The sequence below is a fragment of the Rhamphochromis sp. 'chilingali' genome (assembly GCF_963969265.1).
Source record: "Rhamphochromis sp. 'chilingali' genome assembly, chromosome: 15".
NCBI lineage: Eukaryota > Metazoa > Chordata > Actinopteri > Cichliformes > Cichlidae > Rhamphochromis > Rhamphochromis sp. 'chilingali'.
The window spans coordinates 33,432,445-33,449,679 of NC_137942.1; the positions used below are offsets into that span (position 1 = coordinate 33,432,445).

The window sequence follows — 17,235 nt, forward strand, 5'->3', positions numbered from 1 at the left end:
AATATACCCACGGCGACACAAATACAGCACACGTCACATTCGTTTACTCAGCTGGTCTACAAATCTTTGTACTGTCTTGTCGATGTCATTTTGCCGTTTCCTCTTTCAGACCCTGACGTTCCCCCTCCTCCTCTTTTTATTTCTTTCTTCTGCTCCACCCAACCCCTCAGAAATTATAACCATCAGCACGAGAATGAATCAGTCACGGCACACTTCAAGTCAAGCATCCCCGCCCTGTGTTGTGTCATCGTGTTTCTGTTTTCATTCTTAGCCGTTCTGATTTTAGTTGAAGTTTTGGTTGTTTGGTGCTGCTGTTGTTGGTGGTGTTGTGCTTGTGTAGAAGAGTATCCTTCCATGGTTTTGATTTCTTGCCATCTTCTGGACGAACCCAGTCAAACAGTTTGCTCACTTCCCTCCTCCACTCCTCCTCCACCCGACACGGACCACCCCTGTGGAACCTCTCACCTTTAGCTCCAACTCCTACTCCTTTCAAACCCTGTGGTGATTATTATTTTTCACACCTTCATGAAAGATGCCGTCCACATACATCATTCCTTTGGTTGTTGTTTCCCACCCTCCTCCTCTTCCTCCTTCCACCATCGCTCCCCCCCTCCCACTCCTCCTCCCATGGATATTTTTTTGGACCTGGCCTCCCAAGCTGCGTCCTGTTTTCATTCCGTGTCTGCGGATTGTCGCATGTCGCCCTCCTGACCCTATTTGTGTTGTCTGCAGCCAAACGGGAGCGGCCAGAGCAAAATGCCAGGCTCCTTCTTGCTGCCTCCACCTCCCCCAGTGGCCCGCCCAGTGCCCCTTCCCATGCCCGACTCTAAACCCAACAGCACACCCCCTGACGGCGGACTCTCCTCGCCCGCATCTCCGTGTAAGTGACCCCGCAGAGACCGTTCTCAAAACCAAACCAACACCAAAAAAAAGAAATATAAAAAAACAAATCAGAAAATCCCAACCCTCTCCAGGCAAAGGACCTTTGTCAGTGTTCTTCCTCCAACTTCGCCCCATCATTGTGTATCCAGCATCGCATCTCCCTAGCCCCGTGGAAGGCAATAACAGCAAGCACAGAATATACTGTGGAGCACAATAGAGTAGATCAAGGCCATCAAAGGTTTGGCTCAAAGTAGTCTTCATTATGGACTTGGGTGGCATTCATCAGGGTTCTGTATTAGGTCCCATGAGTTTCAGGAGCTCTACATGTTGAACCCATTTTGCGTGGCCTGGTGTGAGAAAGCTACATCACCGCTCCACTTCTTCTACTTCTAAATCCTCTTTTCTTCCTTCTCTGGGCACATCGCTAAACCTCGTAAGAAGATTTTTATTTTTAACTTATTGTTGCTTATGAAAGGGCACAAATTTAGGGCAGTTAATTTATATGGACTCCAAGAACATTCCAGTAGAGATTGGGACACCTTATGGAATAACTTACTGGTACCTCTTTTGCTTTAGCTTCTTTTGTTGCATGGTAGTTGTTAGAGAGCAAGAACAGGGTGTGCATTTAAATTTTTGTCAGTCATACAGTACATTCTCTCACCTGTGGTAGGAGGGGCACTGGATGGAGCACTTTTTTTGTTTGTTTTTAGCTCTCCTTCAAATATAGTGTTTTTGTTTTACCCCCAGTCAGCGTCTCAAAGTCTTCTATGTCTTATCTATGTTATTCCAATTCTTAGAAACACATGGATGTATATCTATCTTCCTTCCTGTCTCTCATTCTTGTCCTCCCTTTCCTCCACTCAAACAGACACACGTATGCACAAGTCTACACACTACATCTCTGAATGCCTCAGTGAGATTCAGATTCTGGAGTCCGTAGGGTACCTCAAACTGCCCTAAATTTGTCAGAGACGTTGATGCCACTGGGTTTTAAATGTCCCTGACTCCTCAGTGTCAGAATTTCAGTGTGCATAATCGCTTCCAACGAAGTTTATCAAGTATCCTTAATCACCCGGGGAGATCTGAGTTTGCATGCCAGATTTCCATGGGGTCTTAATGACCTCAATGATGTATAGCTGTACTTTCGGTAGAAGCAAGCGCCTGTTTCCTAAAATCTATTAGGTTTAATATATGCCATTTCATGTTGAAGCAATGACCATTTACAATGATTTGCTTTTTTGCCAAAGTTAGAAGAAGAAAAAGTTTAAAACATTTAAATCGCTCAATCACATGAAGGTAACGTCAGTTTGCTTAATTTAGAATCTCGGTTTTCAACAGGTATGGCTATGTTTTGTTTTTGTTTAGTGTTTTTGGCTCCAGTGGTTTTGCTAACTTTGGATTGTGCTAGCTATTTAGTCAAGTATCAACCTGCAGAGATAAAACAAACAAACAAACAAACAAACGCATAATAAAGTCAACACTAAAATGCCAGAAAACAACTGACTCCAAAAACAAGCTAAACCCATAGATGTCCATGTTCCTTAGTCTTGAAAAAAATGGGTCCTGTCTTTATTTTATAATTATTAAATGAAGAGTGAATTGTACTCTTTTTAAAAGTCATTAAGAATTAAACAGATAGAGAGAAATTGTAATATTAATGGGTGCCGCTTGCTAGCCAAGGCGTTCTTGCTAGCGTTACCTGATAAGCTAGCACTCTATGCTCAGCCGTGTGTAGTCACTTGTTTCTAAAAGAAAAACAACAACAACAACATGGGAGCAGACAAAAAGATATTGTTGGAGCTTTAAAAGAGTGCTTTACAACCCAATAAGTGGTGTCACCGTGGCTACATTCATCACATTTTATCCAGCCTATGGTCAGTTTTAATGCTATGCTAAGCTAAACAAGCAGGTAGCTACATTCGGTTTAGCTTACAGTCATGAAAGTAGAACACCTTTCTTCACTGTACTTTCATAAAATGAGTGTACACATTTACTTCGCAGAATTTGCACCTTTCCAGTTAAGACTCCATGAGAGGTTGCAGTGCTAGCTGTTTAGTTGGCACTGATGATTTTCTGTCCTCCTTCTGTTTCCGTAGCATACTCCACGCCAGGCGCCACAGCTCCCAACAGGTTTGTCGGCATCGGATCACGGGACAACAACTTTCTGAACATCCCGCAGCAGACACAGGTAGGAGTTGGGTGATATACTGGCAGTTTTTCTCGCTTTGTAGGAGAGTGAGGAGGAAACTCAGCTGTTTTCGCTGCAATTACTGGTCAAACTCTGGAAACTTATTAACTGCGTGGATGTACGCCAAAATATTTCTTATTCCCTCACTGCCTGAAACCTGCTGCACGGTTTCCTCCACCTCTTCTCTCGCACCATCCCACAGCTCGCCATCAATGTGTGCATTTGTACATCTGTATTTTACAGTACGTGTGTGGTTTACCATATGTGCTCAACTGTTTATTTGGCACACATGGAGCCTACCCTTCAGGCTCCTTTACTCACAGCTTTTTTTTTCTCTACTTGCTTCCTTTCCTTTCCCTCCTCTTGCCCCCCCTTTTTTTTCCTACTTCTCTTTCTCCGTCCTTTTAGCTTTACCACACTTTGCTCACTCTCTGCCTTTTACTTTCTCCTTCTCTCACCTTCTTTCTTCCTCCCCTTCACCACCCTGCACCTCATTCATGTGCCTCCTCCATTACCACCAGTACTTTTCTCATTAATGTCCAACCACACCCGCCTGGAGCCAGCTCAGCTCCACTCGTCGACACATGGAAACCATCTGAAACTGCTTTGCTGATCTCCTCCCTTGTTTCTCTGCCCTCTGTTCTCTCTCTTTTCTCCCTTTCCATTTCTGCCCCTCCGCTCATTATACTCTGCTCTTTACCCTTCATTGCTTCACTGTTCATCTCTTTTTGTTCCATCACTTCATAAACATTTTCTTTGCTGATGAAATGTTTATGTTGCTTAACTCTAAGTTGTTTCTATTTTCTTGGAAGTTGAACTTTGCACACATCATGTGGCCAAACTGTGTGGACACGCGAACATCACATACAAACTGTATTTAATTGTTAAACATCAGGTTCAAGATCCGTGGGTATTAATCTGCTCCTCTAACTGCCTCTGCTCTTTAACCACAAGGCCATTATTGTGAGTTAAAGCACTGAATTCAGGCAATAAAGACTTGCAGTCAGAGTTCCCCTTAACGCCAAGTGAAGTTAATTCACATTAAAACTATTTCTTCATGGATCTGGCTCTGTGTGTAGCAAAATATCGGATTCCCCAAACTGTTGCCAACACATTGTTGTCAAAAATATTACTTACCGCTATGTCTTTGGTTTCATTAGGCCTAAACCATAAAAACATTAAAAAAATATAGCACCAAGAACACAGATGTATTTGGACAGAGGTAACCAAAAACTTCTGGCTGTGTGTCTCATAGAAAAGTTGAGATGTTCTGTACCGACTAGGACAAATTGTCTGAAATATGGTTTTACTTTTCAATGCGTAGCTAAAACACACACGGCACCAACTGTTTACACGTGTCTCTGCAGTGACATGAAAAGATTAATGGTCCACTTTAAAACTAAAAGATCAATCACAAAACAAAGATCCTCTCAAAAACGAGCCTGTGGCGGCTCAGGACCAGCGCTGGGCTTTGTCCTCCCTCTAGTGGCAAACGTTGGGTGCTACATCCAGGCGAGACGAGAAACTAGATACCAGCAGGGCAAGGCGAGAGGGGAAATGGAGGGAACAGAGCAACAGAGAGTTTCGGCCCCTATAGAAGTCACGTCCTGGCCGTCTCGTTACCCCCGGCAACCAGACATGATGTCATAGCCAGTTGATCTTGAATTTGAGAAGGGGTTGCTCGAGAGGGGGGCAGGAAAGAAAAGAGGGTGGTCACTGTCTGCTGCCAAGGATTTAGTGGGAGTGTTCACGGGAGATAGATGGATTGTGTGTGTCTGTAAGCACATACACAGAGGGACAGAGTAACTAAGAAGGGAGAAGTTACAATGCCCACGGCCTGCTGGGACCGTGCCCAAGGGGAGTAGGGTAGCTGAGAAGGGCAGGAGGCAGGAGGGAGGCAGGGGGGTATTCATGCGACCTGTTAGAGTCAAACAAAACAAAAGGCTGCTTCCCTGGAGGCGCAGAGTAGTTTCCAAGGCTTGACTTCTAGAATGTTGGTGCACCAGCCCACAGTGCCAGATCCTGGAGGCCAAGCAGGGCAGCCAACAACAGTGGCGGTGACCCATTTCTGCTCCTTGCTCATGCTGAGGAGAAGAAAACTCAACGTGAAGAAGGCGCAAGTGACACAGAGCGCCAGACTGCTATCTCCCTGCTGCTGCTTGGCTATTAGGAGCTATTAACTACTCAGCCAAATTCAAGACATACTGTACTTCTCTCCAGAAATGAACAGACTTGATGATAATAAGCTGGGCTAGAGGCCCAGATGACAATTCTGTCATTCACTGTATTTAAAAACTAGAGGAACCCCCTGAAGCCAAAAGCCAACACGGTGTGCAGACATTTTCAGAAACCATTTGTGGTGCAGTTGCTCTTTGGATGGGCATTCGTTATACAGCTGGTGACAGGTGTGGCTACAGGCATTGTTTTCAGGTTGATCATCCATGCTCCGAGGTGAAGGTCACAGCAACCTCATGTGAGAAAACACCTTTAATTTGGCAGGAATGTTCACTTACACTAAAGGATGAACTGATTTGGATTTGGTGCAAATTCTTGTGTATTTACTCAGATTATGACAAACTTTCACACCAGTGTGTTAGAATAAAAGATGATAGCATTTCATAACAAACAGGTTAAAGGATATCATCATATTTTTCTTCAAACACATTTATGGGCATTATCCGGTTGTTAAGTGATGACGTGATGAATCCTACTTCCGGGTCTAAAGTAGTCTGCGTTTAATATGGCTTTTGTGTTGTTAACATGTTTAATGTTATGTATTTTCTTCTATTTAATCTCAAAAAGCTCCTAAAACAGTCAGTGATCACTGTTGACCTCCCTCGGCTTTTATTACCACTAATCATTTATTTAAGCTCAGTTTTTAAAACCTTAGGATGTAACTACAGCCCAGCCCATGCAGCAGTTTATGAATGACTAACCTCGTATTGTGGATGGATTATCTCAGTTGTTCTCCTGGCTGAAGTTTGGTCCTTTTACAGCATCCTGCCATGCGATTACATTTGTTCCTGACCACCGAGAACACTCACGTTAACTTTTATCGAGTGGAAAAAAGTTAGCTTGTTTATATTATGCTAACATAGTTGTGTCGCTAGCGGTCACGTAGCACATCATTATATAGCAGCTAGCCCAACTTCAGTAACCCTACAAACGTCACTGCTGTTTAGTTTTCTGTCTTCATTTATGCTGGAAGTGATAACAGAGCTGTACGTTTTAATTTGTTTCCAAAACCCCGCAGTCAGGACATGCTATATTGTATTTAGATAGAAGCTAGTGAGCTAACTCCCTGCTAACTTCTAACTCCGTTAAATGTCATAAATTCCGTTTTCATGGATGTTAAACTCAATTGTTACACCTGGTAGAGCAGAACGCTGATCATTTTATTAAAGATGAAAGACTTTAGACAGTTTTTCAACTCTCAGTAATGCCATAGTGATCGTTTGATATATGGACCTGCAGCGGAGTTTAGGCCCAGACACGGCTAGTGACGTCAGACTGAACAATCGGATTGATGCCATAACGGAGAAACAGAGAGAAGATTGTGGTGATGTTTAACATTTGGTAGGAGGCTGAAATGACTGCACTAACCTTTGGTGGCCAACAGTAAAGAGTCAGACACGCAGGTAAACTGCAGCTTCACTGGTTGGTGGAAGCTGCAAAGTAGTAATCCCAGTTTATTTTGAACAAACACAGTGGGTCACATTTTGTGCACATAAAGTTTATTTAAGCTGTTTACTATTTTTGTTACTAACATAATCTCATCCCGTCTTTCCCTCTCTTTTCTTTTTCAGTCTTGGTTCCTCTGACAAGATCTGTGTGCAAACCAGCAACTAGAATTCTTTCTTTGCAATCAGAAATAGAAAAACAACAACAAAAAACACAAAAAGAACCAGAGAAACAACCCGCAGGATAATAATTGTCCTCCAACCCACCCACCGACTGGCCCTGACAGTATGTCTCACCTGATACAAAATGTAACCAGGCAACGCAGGAAATTACAGCAGCATGACGCTTTTAGTGGAACTCTGGACTTACTTACACACAGTCAGAGGCAGGACCCGTTTCAAGCAAAGATGGATACGTTGAAAGACGAATAGATGGACAAGAGGATGCCGGGATGACAGGGAGAAGGGGGGGTAAGGGGACGGCAGCAGCAAGGAGGCATCTCTCCTCAAACCACCGAACCAGCACAGCAGCGCAGGAGGAACCTGAGGATGAAAACCGTCGGCTTCTCCTACTTTATAAAGACGCATTGTGTAACAAATGGCTTAGAAAAATCAGTTGTCTAGCAAATACAAATTCAAGTCACAGTCTAATCAAAGCAATTCGGTTTCCAGGGAAAGCTGCAGTCCACGCTCCTGTGATGTCTGTCATCACTCAAAACAAAATCCAAATGACCAATGTTTCTATCCTTCTGAATGACCTAAAATAGCCCCTTTCACCCTACTACTAACTAGTGACCATGCCAAAACTTGATTAAGGGTTGCACTACAAGCTGAATCAATTAACACTAATCTTAAAGATGTGCACTATTTACCTACAAGGCATGGGAGGTAAACCAGACTTGCCTATTTTAAAAGTTTTAAAGAGGAAACAAACCTGAGGTACAAGAAGCCTTCACAAGTCCTCAGCCCCCATCTTTCAGTTCGACAGATCATTGGCCTCCACTCACTCTCATGTCTCCCCACATTCAGAACAATCACTCAGTCTGTGCCATGACCACAGCATGTATGAAAACACACACACACACACACGTGCCCAGTCTCACATTTAGGTTGTAGTATTTATAGGTGGTGGTGTTGTGTTATTTCATTCTTATTTTTTTAAGCCCAGTGAAGTCTTTCTACCTTAATTAGATATCCAAACATTGTGCGCACACACACACACACACACACACACACACACTGAAAATCGCAGTGTGACTATATAATTACTGACAGCTTCACAGCTACAGGCAGCAGCTATTGGTTCCCAATTTGCCCTTATGTAATGTAGATGAATGATTTTATTATCTCTCGTGTGTTCTCTTATTTGAATTTATTCCTCTTTTGGATTTGTACTATTTTATAATTGTTTTGTATTTGAATGACAGCACCTTAAAGAGAAACACAGTCAGAAGCGGTATGTTGAAGCAGTGGAGACAGGGTGGTTAGCTTACCCAGATCAAGTAGCGCTTGCAAAAACATTTGGGAAATATGCTTATTTGCTTCTTTTTCCAGGGAGTTGAGATGAGTTGATTGATACCGCTACAGCTGGTTGGCTTAGCTGAGGTTAGCTGGCTTGGTTCTGTCCAAAGTTAATAAAACCACCAAACCTGCACCCCCAGTGACCGTTTTGATTATATGATGATTTTATATCGACGTATCCGTGCAGAATATGAGCAGTTTTAAGAGGGTTTAGACCCGAAACCCGTTTGGTCATTTTTTTAGGAATGTTGAAATCAACTCTGCGACGGTTTAGACGGCAGCTCAGGCGTTTTGTAGCTTTGCAATGCAGTGTCCTGTGAAAACACCGTTACTGTGAGAATCCTAGAAAGAACAAAGCATTTGAAAGTAATCCACTAGGTAACTAGTGTTGATTGTATATGTTAAGTCGAGCTTTTTGGCAGTTGGACATCATAAGCTAACTGTGGCTTTGACTTAAAACCCAGGAACACAGGGCAGCCACATGCAAAAGCATGACTGCTTCACTAGAAATTCAGAGTTTATATCAATGAAGACGTCAGTTTAGCGATTGAGACCATGAATTCATTACAAAAGTACTTCTTGAGGTCAGAAAGTGATACGGAGGATCGTTTCCTCATAGACTTGGATACAATCAGATTTTGCAAACAGGAGTCGCCCCCTGCTGGCCATTAGAAAAAGCCCAGGTTTTCAGCACTTCCGCTCTAGCCTCACTTTCCACCAGAGGTGGAGCGTATATTTCCTTAGTTGACACTTCACTTTGCTTTTATCCTGATTCTAGTACATTGGAACTACCCTGACTAATTCAATTTTATTTAATTTTATTTATATAACGCCAAATCGCAATGCCAATTGCCTCAAGGTGCTGAATATTTTAAGGCAAAGACCCTGCAATGATACAGAGAAAACCCCAGTAATCGCATGACCCCTGTGAGCAAGTGCTTGGTGACACTGGCAAGGAAGAACTCCCCTTTAACAGGAAGAAACCTCCAGCAGAACCAGGAAACCTCGGCGACTGTTTGGGGTGAAGGCAGTAAGATTCACACGAATGCGGGGACCCTCGTTACCTTTGAACAGAGCCACCTAGCTGCTTCATGTGAAGGTGACCCATCGAACAAGCATATTTTCCAGATGAACGTCTCCTGTAGAACAACACGATGCAGGGTTTTGACAATCACAGGAAGCTTATTTTTCTGGGAGATCGCCTGGGAAGAAGACAAAATAGTCGCGCCTACTATTTGGATCCAGGTACAGCTAGTGGCTGCTGGTGGGGATGTACGAGTGATAGAAAACAGATCTGAGGAGGGAAGGTTGCTGAAGATGGGACCCAGAGTTAAGGAGAGAGTAGCTCTTCTTTCTGTCTCCCTAAAGTTTACCCTGTTGTTTACACTCCCAGACGAGCCGCTGCTCCAAGAGCAGAGGGGGCCACACTGCGGAGCAAAATGAATATGTGACATATCTGGCTGTTTTTGGAGAGGGGACGAGAGCCGAGGCTTAGCAGTAGGACGGATCACGGGTGTGCCCGTTTAAACGCCGGTGCACAGGATCACGTAAAGGCTGCTTGGTAGTGTTGGATATAGCATTCCCACAACACACACTTACACGCACACACACGCACCAGCACTCCCACTGAGCTACGGTGAATGGAAGAGCCCTTATAGATCAAAAAACTGCACTAATACAATCATGCCAGCCAACCTTATCAGACTTTTTTTTGTAATGGTTACAATAGATCGACCACCACTTAGTATTGCAAATCAGTGGATGTATTACTGGGATGGAATCACACTTGTAGAGCACAGATCGCCACTTCTTTAAAAAAAAACTCCACACAGACTTACGAAGACCACTCACTACTAACACGTCCCCCGTGCCCGACTCAATTCAAAGGGAAGTCTTAAAGATAGACAATCTGAGGAGGCCTTTATGCTTTCAATCATTATCTAGAACTATATAAAGAATCAGCCCACAAATTTAGCCCTACTAAAAAGCTAATCACCCATCCAACCTCACAAAATAACTGGACTGCCTGGCCACGTTCTTCACTGCAGGGAAAAGCGCGACATAGCTGGCCAATCGATGGCGATCATCTCATCAGCTTCGTAGAGAGATCTAGCTCCGCTGAGTAAGACATTAACGACGGCTAAAGGTGATTTCTTTTCTAATCTATGGAAGTGCCTCTGTATTCCCATTATGCAATTTGTCAAACATGAATTCAGGTTCTTTTTCTCACATATAAGCTATAGTGAATGGTGGAAAAAACATTTATGTCAGTAGGGGGAGAAAAAAACACGTTGACAGCTCACTAGATAATCACAAGCATCTTTATATATAATACACATATATATTTATAGATATATACTTTTTTTATTTGCAAGATAAGCTCTGTGGCAGTCTAGTTATTTTTTGAAGCATGGCGTACATCGCACAGTCATAGGATGCATCTCAGAAAAAAACCACACACACAGAAAAAGCTGATTTGAGCTAAAGTACCAGTTTGTAAACCCGCTCGCACCCGCGTTACAGGACATAAAGCTAAAGGACGGCAAACGCAACAGTAGATACATAGACAACAAGTGATGATGACGTAGTTGAGGTTAAAAGATAAAGCAGATTAGGTTTTGTTGTTTTCTTTCGTGTCTTGATGGGAAGTATTGTTCTTGAAACTAAATGATGTATGTTGATTGAGCCATGTGCAATGCCTTGGTAGAGGAATTGTGTTTGTTTGTTAGCGATTGTTTGAGGGTGTCACACAGAAAGAGGGAAACCCTCTTCTTTTTTCTTTGTTTTATCTTTTTTGGGGGGGAGGGGCTTTTGTTTGTTTTAAAGTCCACCTGCTCCGGGACTCTAAATATGAGAGCAGCGAGAAAAAAAATCCCAGTCTTTGTAAGTAAGTTTGGGGAAATTATTTTACATTTTTTTGTTCATTTTTAAAAACTTCATTTCTATTCATTTGTTTTCAAAAACCATGGGAGGGCTGAAGGAACAATTTTGCAACTCGTAAAATATATATCACTATGACAACTGGTGCTTTCGTAAAAGAATAAAGTACATTCAGTCTCTATTATACATAAATAATAATAAACAAGAACTAAGTGTTATCATAAAAAGCAAATTTTAGGAAAGTGTGCGTTATTCTATTTCTCTTTTTGTATTTACCGAGGGAGGGGGGCGGGGGGGGTGAGAGGTTCATTGTAGGACAAAAGGCATTTTTCCTCCCCGAACTTTATCGCCACTGCAGGACAAACAAACAGGGAAAAAATGAAAATCACGTCAGATCTTGTTTCTTTTCTTTCTTTTCTTCTCCATCATGTTATGTCCAACACATCTAGCGTGGGACAAAGACAAGATCTTCCCCATTTTTGGGAGATGCACAAGTACGGATTCCCCAGTCCAAACCACCGATGATGACGTCCATAGAAATTAAAGAAAATGTTTATTTTATTTTGGTTTTTTAATGTAAATGTCTACTTGTTTAAACAAGAAAGAAAGAAAGAGGGAATCAGCGGCCTCTGTCTGGCTGGGGGGGGGGGGGGGGGGGGGTGCTGTCATCAATTTACCAACAATGTGAACCCTACCCCCCTATCCCAACCCTCCACACACACATGCACACACACACACACACACACCACCATCCTCCCCCAATCCCCTTCCCCGCTGTAAATGATTATAAATATTTGTTTGGTGATGTAGTGTTATAGACTCAGAGCATCTTTAAAGGTTGTCCCTAAAAAGTGCCTTTTGTTCACAGATTCCATCTTGTAATCCTGAGTGCCCATCTCAAAAAAAGTCCCCTCCTTCATGCTTCTTCTGTATCTTTCTCTTCCTATTCTTCAGAGCTTTTTCAAGCAGTATACATAGTACTAAAGGAAATTGGTGTGATTTAGTTCCTCTTTTTATTGTTGAATTATTAAGAAAAGACGTAAAAAAAAAAAGACAAAACCTAAAAACAAAAAAAAAAGAATATTTTCTGTCTTGCTTCTCTTCCTCTGTATCTTGTCGTCTGTCTAACTTGGACACTGGAGTAGTCTGTAGCCGCGTACCCTTCTCCCACTTCCTTCCTTTTCTCCCTTTTCTCTGAACGGCGGGGTTAAAAAAAAAGAAGAAGAATACGCAAAGGTTTTTTTCTTTTGTTGTCTGAGCAGAATGCAGTTAGCTCACATGTTATTCTTGTCTGTACGCTTCACATTGTATTACCATACCCATCTTCTTCAGCTTCTCCATTCAAACAGCTAATGTAAGTGAACAAGTTACACCACAGGGCTCTGGGCTGTGCTGAGGACAAGGGCACAGGATGAGAAAAAGAAAGAAAGGTGGAGGGATAAAAGCACGAGGAATGTGATACTGGGCTTTAGGCGAGGGTGGTGACCAGCAGGACTGCTAGCGCAGGCAGGTTTGTTCGTTTGCAGGTTTCCTTGTTTCTGTTTTGTAATTGAATTTGAAATTTTTTTTATTATTTCGTCTTGATGGACGATGCATCGTGACCTGGTTATGCATCTTGAGAACGAGTGAATGAGAATAGCTCTTGTAAAGAGAAGAAAAAACCATGAAAAATGACTCAAAGCACCTTAAAAACAGAGCGGTGCCACAGCACAGAGACTGAGATTCAGCACAATCCTTACAAAATGTGACTTATCGATCCATCACTATCCACCATGCGGTTCCAAATCCTGTAAACATTAGATGTAAGCACCGTGAGGCTCCACCAGCAAAATCGAGGAAGAAAAAAAAAGTATATGCAACGTTTAGATGTCTTTTTTTTTGCATTAAGCGAATGAAGCCAGCAGCAGTATTATCAGCGAAGCCTTGACGAGTGAAAGCGCCATAGCTGAGAAGCCATATCAGAGACAAACAGGTCACACAGCAGAGCGAGTGCGCGTGTGTGTGTGTGCGTGAGCGTGTGCGTGAGCGTGTGCGCGCTTTAGTCGAGAGGCGGGCGTCTGCAGTATCCGACGCCTGCACCGTTCAAGAGCCCAGTCGGACCCTGTGGCCCAACCGTCAGCATGTTTCACTTTTACGTTTTCCTCGCTCAGTTTCTATCACTGTTTTAAGGATGCTGTTTAGCGATTTAGTGACTGAGCTCCCAAGCTAGACTAACCCCGCCACACCCTGAACCCCGCCCACCACAAGTGCCCCTCCCCCTCCTTCCCCTCTGTCAGAGCCGTCCCATCCTCAGACACACCTCCCAGAGCCCATGGTGAAATGCATGTGTTAATTACAGTTTCTTTTCCATAATAATAATAAAAAAAACAGTTGATTGAATAAAAGGATGTTCTTGACTGTATCCTGCCTGTGTCGCCTGTCTTTGTTACCGTGTCCTCGTCAGCGCTGCAAGAGGAGAAGCACTCTGGACAGAAACGCTGTAACTGCCTGCTGGGACTGATGAGCTGAGGGAAGCCACACATGCATCTACTAGGAGGCCGAGGGGTAGGCAGGTTTTTGGAAACCAGATGTGACCAGATGTGATGCTGGGTAACAAATTCCTACTGTAGTATGAATTGGGTAACAACCAAAATTCACAGAGCTGTTCTAGGACTGAGCCCATGAACTCAACAGGAAGATGTTTGCAGAGGTCGGAGACGTTTTCCAAACATTTTGTAAGAGTCGGGTCAGATTTACTAACACGCTGTTCCAGCTCGAACTGGGCTTCAGTTTAAAATACAAATACTGATTTAATTGATGTGTTACTACTAGAGATGGCATGATACCACTTTGTTAACGTCCAATACCGATCTCATAAATTTGTATAGCTGCCGATACCGATATGAATCTGATATAGTCTATGTTTATAATCAATAAAAAGATGTTTAGTATCTTGCTGGATTTCGTATAAGTTCATCCTAAAATTTTAAAAGACAAAACACTAAAGCTATTCTATTACACTTGTATTCTATTCTATACACTGCACCCAAAATATTTCAGTTCAGCAATACTGATCTTGTTATTTAAACTCTTAGCAGAACTTTAAGTGTTTAAAGTAATATTCAAAAAATAATTTAAAATTTTATACAGGTTTCAAAAAGTCTTTGGCTCTGAAAAAAAGAAGTTGCAATATCAGCACAAAATAATGTTTATATTCGACAACTTGGAAAAAAAGCAGGTTGTAGAATGGACCCTTTTATACATAAATAGACATCCAGAGTGGAAAGCAGTGCAAATATGTGCAAACACAGCTTCTCACGACGCTCCTCTTTTAGCAAGATGAGTGCCAGTGTAAGCTGTTTCTATCACATTTAACCTGAGACAGAATTTTGTGTAATTTCTATACAAACTTAACACAAGTATGAAAAAAGTGTTTGTTTTGTTTGTGAAGACGTGAAAAAGTGTTGTTACATTACCATTCAGTTTGAGGGTTACAACAGAAAATGATGTATTTATCGTTCTCACGCGGCATCAGACGGGATTATTTTACCAAACCAAGGAGATTTGGCCTGATAATTATTTTTATCCTCCTGTAACTTTATTGTATAAAGAGCTAAAACCTCCAAGGTTTCAGGAGTAGTTCGTCGTTATAAGAAGTGTTTGTCAACTAAAAATCAAGAATGTGGGAGTCTGTCTGTGATTCGGAAAGCCCAGCGTGTGGTCCCGACGCAGGGAAACACATTCTGTCTGCGATGCCTACCTTGGCAGCACATAGCGAGGCTCCAGATGCTTTCAGTGTGAACTCCAGACCCCCGACAGGTCTCGCACACAACTACCACGTGACGCATACTGCTCCGACGTGCTAAGGTCACTACCTGGGTTACGCCAAGTTTTGTGAGGTGCTTTTGTGATATTTAATGGATCGGATTACTTTTTTTTCTCCCCTATATCAGATCAGCATATCGGATCGGTCCATCTCTTGTTACTACCACCTAATTCTTTGATACTGCCACTACTTTTAAATACAGGTATATAGCCACAGTCTGTGGCACCATCAGATGGATACACTACATCACAGAGGTTCTCAGTTGGATTTAGGTCTGGGGACCTATGAGCACAGGTCCCAGTAAAGGCTGTTGGGCCCTTGGGCCACCCGCAGGCAGTATGTTTCTGACACTCTGACCACAAACATAACAGAACATTACATTACAGAGGAACCCACCCGAGGGATTGATCAAGTTTTATCTAATCCATCTAATCTAACATGCATGAGTATCCTGTTGGAGGTGATACTGTAGAGCTCTGGCAGTGCTCCTGTACTTCCCCGCATAAAGGAGCAGATACCGGTCCTGCAGCTGAGCTGATGATCTTCTACTATGATCTCCTGTCCAGCTCTTCTTAAGTAACACCCTGTCTCCTGGTATCCTCCCCACACTCTCACAACTGGGAGAAACTGCAGACCTGGTTGCCATAGGCTTACCTTGGAGGAGCTGAACGTTCAGCAGAGGACTGTAGAAGTTTAGCCAAAAAACCAAACAAAACTAGAGCAAAATCAGTGAGGAGGGATCAAAAGAGCGCCAATGGTTTGTGTTCAGAACCAGCAAAAGCATTCCCTTCATGGGCGTGTGCACCTGGTGTCACTTTCATTTACACCAAAGGAGGTGAAATGAAATGGTTTCTGATTTCTAACTGGGGAGATTGGTGTCCTTGACACTTAACTGACTGTATTTTGTACTGTGATGCCCGAGAGTTGCCTTTATTTTCTGAGCAGTTGACTGAGTATAATGCCACACTTGAGGAACACAGTAAAATCACATAGAACTGAAGAAATCTGGACATAAAGACGACCCATCATACTACTTGGTCTGATGCTTCAGCACTTATGTGAGTATTCATTAATAAATGAATATTTACAGTTTTGGTCAACGTTAAATGTGAGTGACTCAAAACAGGTGAACGAAAACTTCCACCTAACGATGCACTACTAAAGAAGTGTTGATAAATGAGCCGTTAACTATCAAGATGTTTGTGAATTGTTGTCGTCTGTGGAGAGATGCAGTTTATCTTGTTTAGGACTACACGCCTTTAAAGGACCAAATCTGTGCAAAAATGTGGATTCAGTGTCATTTTCTGTCAGGTATCAGTGTCGTGACGTTCTGATTGCAAAGGCACCTTTTCCTTTTGAACATGAACTGCATAAGCAGCAGGCTATCACTGCTAAGGTGGGACGCACCAAGACAGTTAGTTGGAATTTTTTTAAGGACCATCCTGCGTGTTCCCCTGATCTAAAGCCAATTGAGAAGCTTTGATGGATTGATGGCAACGGAGGTTTACAAAAATGGAAAAGAGTTCCAGACAGCAGATGCCATTCGTGCAGCCGTCTTCACCACTTGGAGAAATGTTCCCACTCACCTCATGGAAACACTTGCATCAAGCTTGCCGCAACAAAATTTTGAAGTGATCAACAATAACGATGCAGCTACTCATTACTGAGTTGGAACTTTGAGTTTTGATTTGGGGTGTTTGCAGGGTTTTTTGAGGTGTGGTCTTACAACTTCCTAACTTTTGATCAGCTGTAAAGCAGCCTGTTTCCGTTTAAGCGTCGCTTTGAATAAGCTGGATACTCGGAAAAATGTTTTGTCTCACTCTCATTTCTTCTTGTTGCGTGTTGAAGCTCGAATTGGAACCTAGTAAAGATCCAACCACGCAAAATGTGATTTTTGCCATTTTTCAAGTGCACTGTACAAAGTAGGGTGAATGAGCTTAATCATTTCTATTTCAGTGGGTGTTGTGATTAACATTAACTATTTAGTGGATTAAGAGGACATATATGACATGATTAAGTGTGAGAACACGAGTGTTCATCCTTTCTACCACTGTTCTTTTCCCGTCCCGCTGACATTCCTCAGGTCTTGTGGTTGTCAACAACATTTCAGTTCACCCTCACAATCCAACATGTTTTATGTGAAAACTATCAATAAATTCAGTATTGGCTGTAGTATGGAGCATATTTAAACACTAGGGGGCACCTCCTGACCAGGTGAGTGCATGATGCGCGCAGCGAGTGAGATCCATGCTGATGCAAATGACACACAGAGTCAGAGG

At 42.6% G+C, this 17,235-nt stretch overlaps 1 protein-coding gene across 1 annotated transcript in view; it reads left to right on the top strand.

Moving 5' to 3' along the window:
- Positions 1-11,795, top strand: part of nfixb (nuclear factor I/Xb) — a 123,629-nt gene extending 111,834 nt beyond the window's left edge. Inside the window, exons 11-12 of the mRNA XM_080906374.1 lie at positions 2,979-3,070; positions 6,877-11,795. Of these exons, the coding sequence (XP_080762500.1) occupies positions 2,979-3,050 (72 nt within the window). The 3' untranslated portion in view covers positions 3,051-3,070; positions 6,877-11,795. The remainder of the gene's footprint in view (positions 1-2,978; positions 3,071-6,876) is intronic.
- The last annotated feature ends 5,440 nt before the right edge of the window (positions 11,796-17,235 follow it).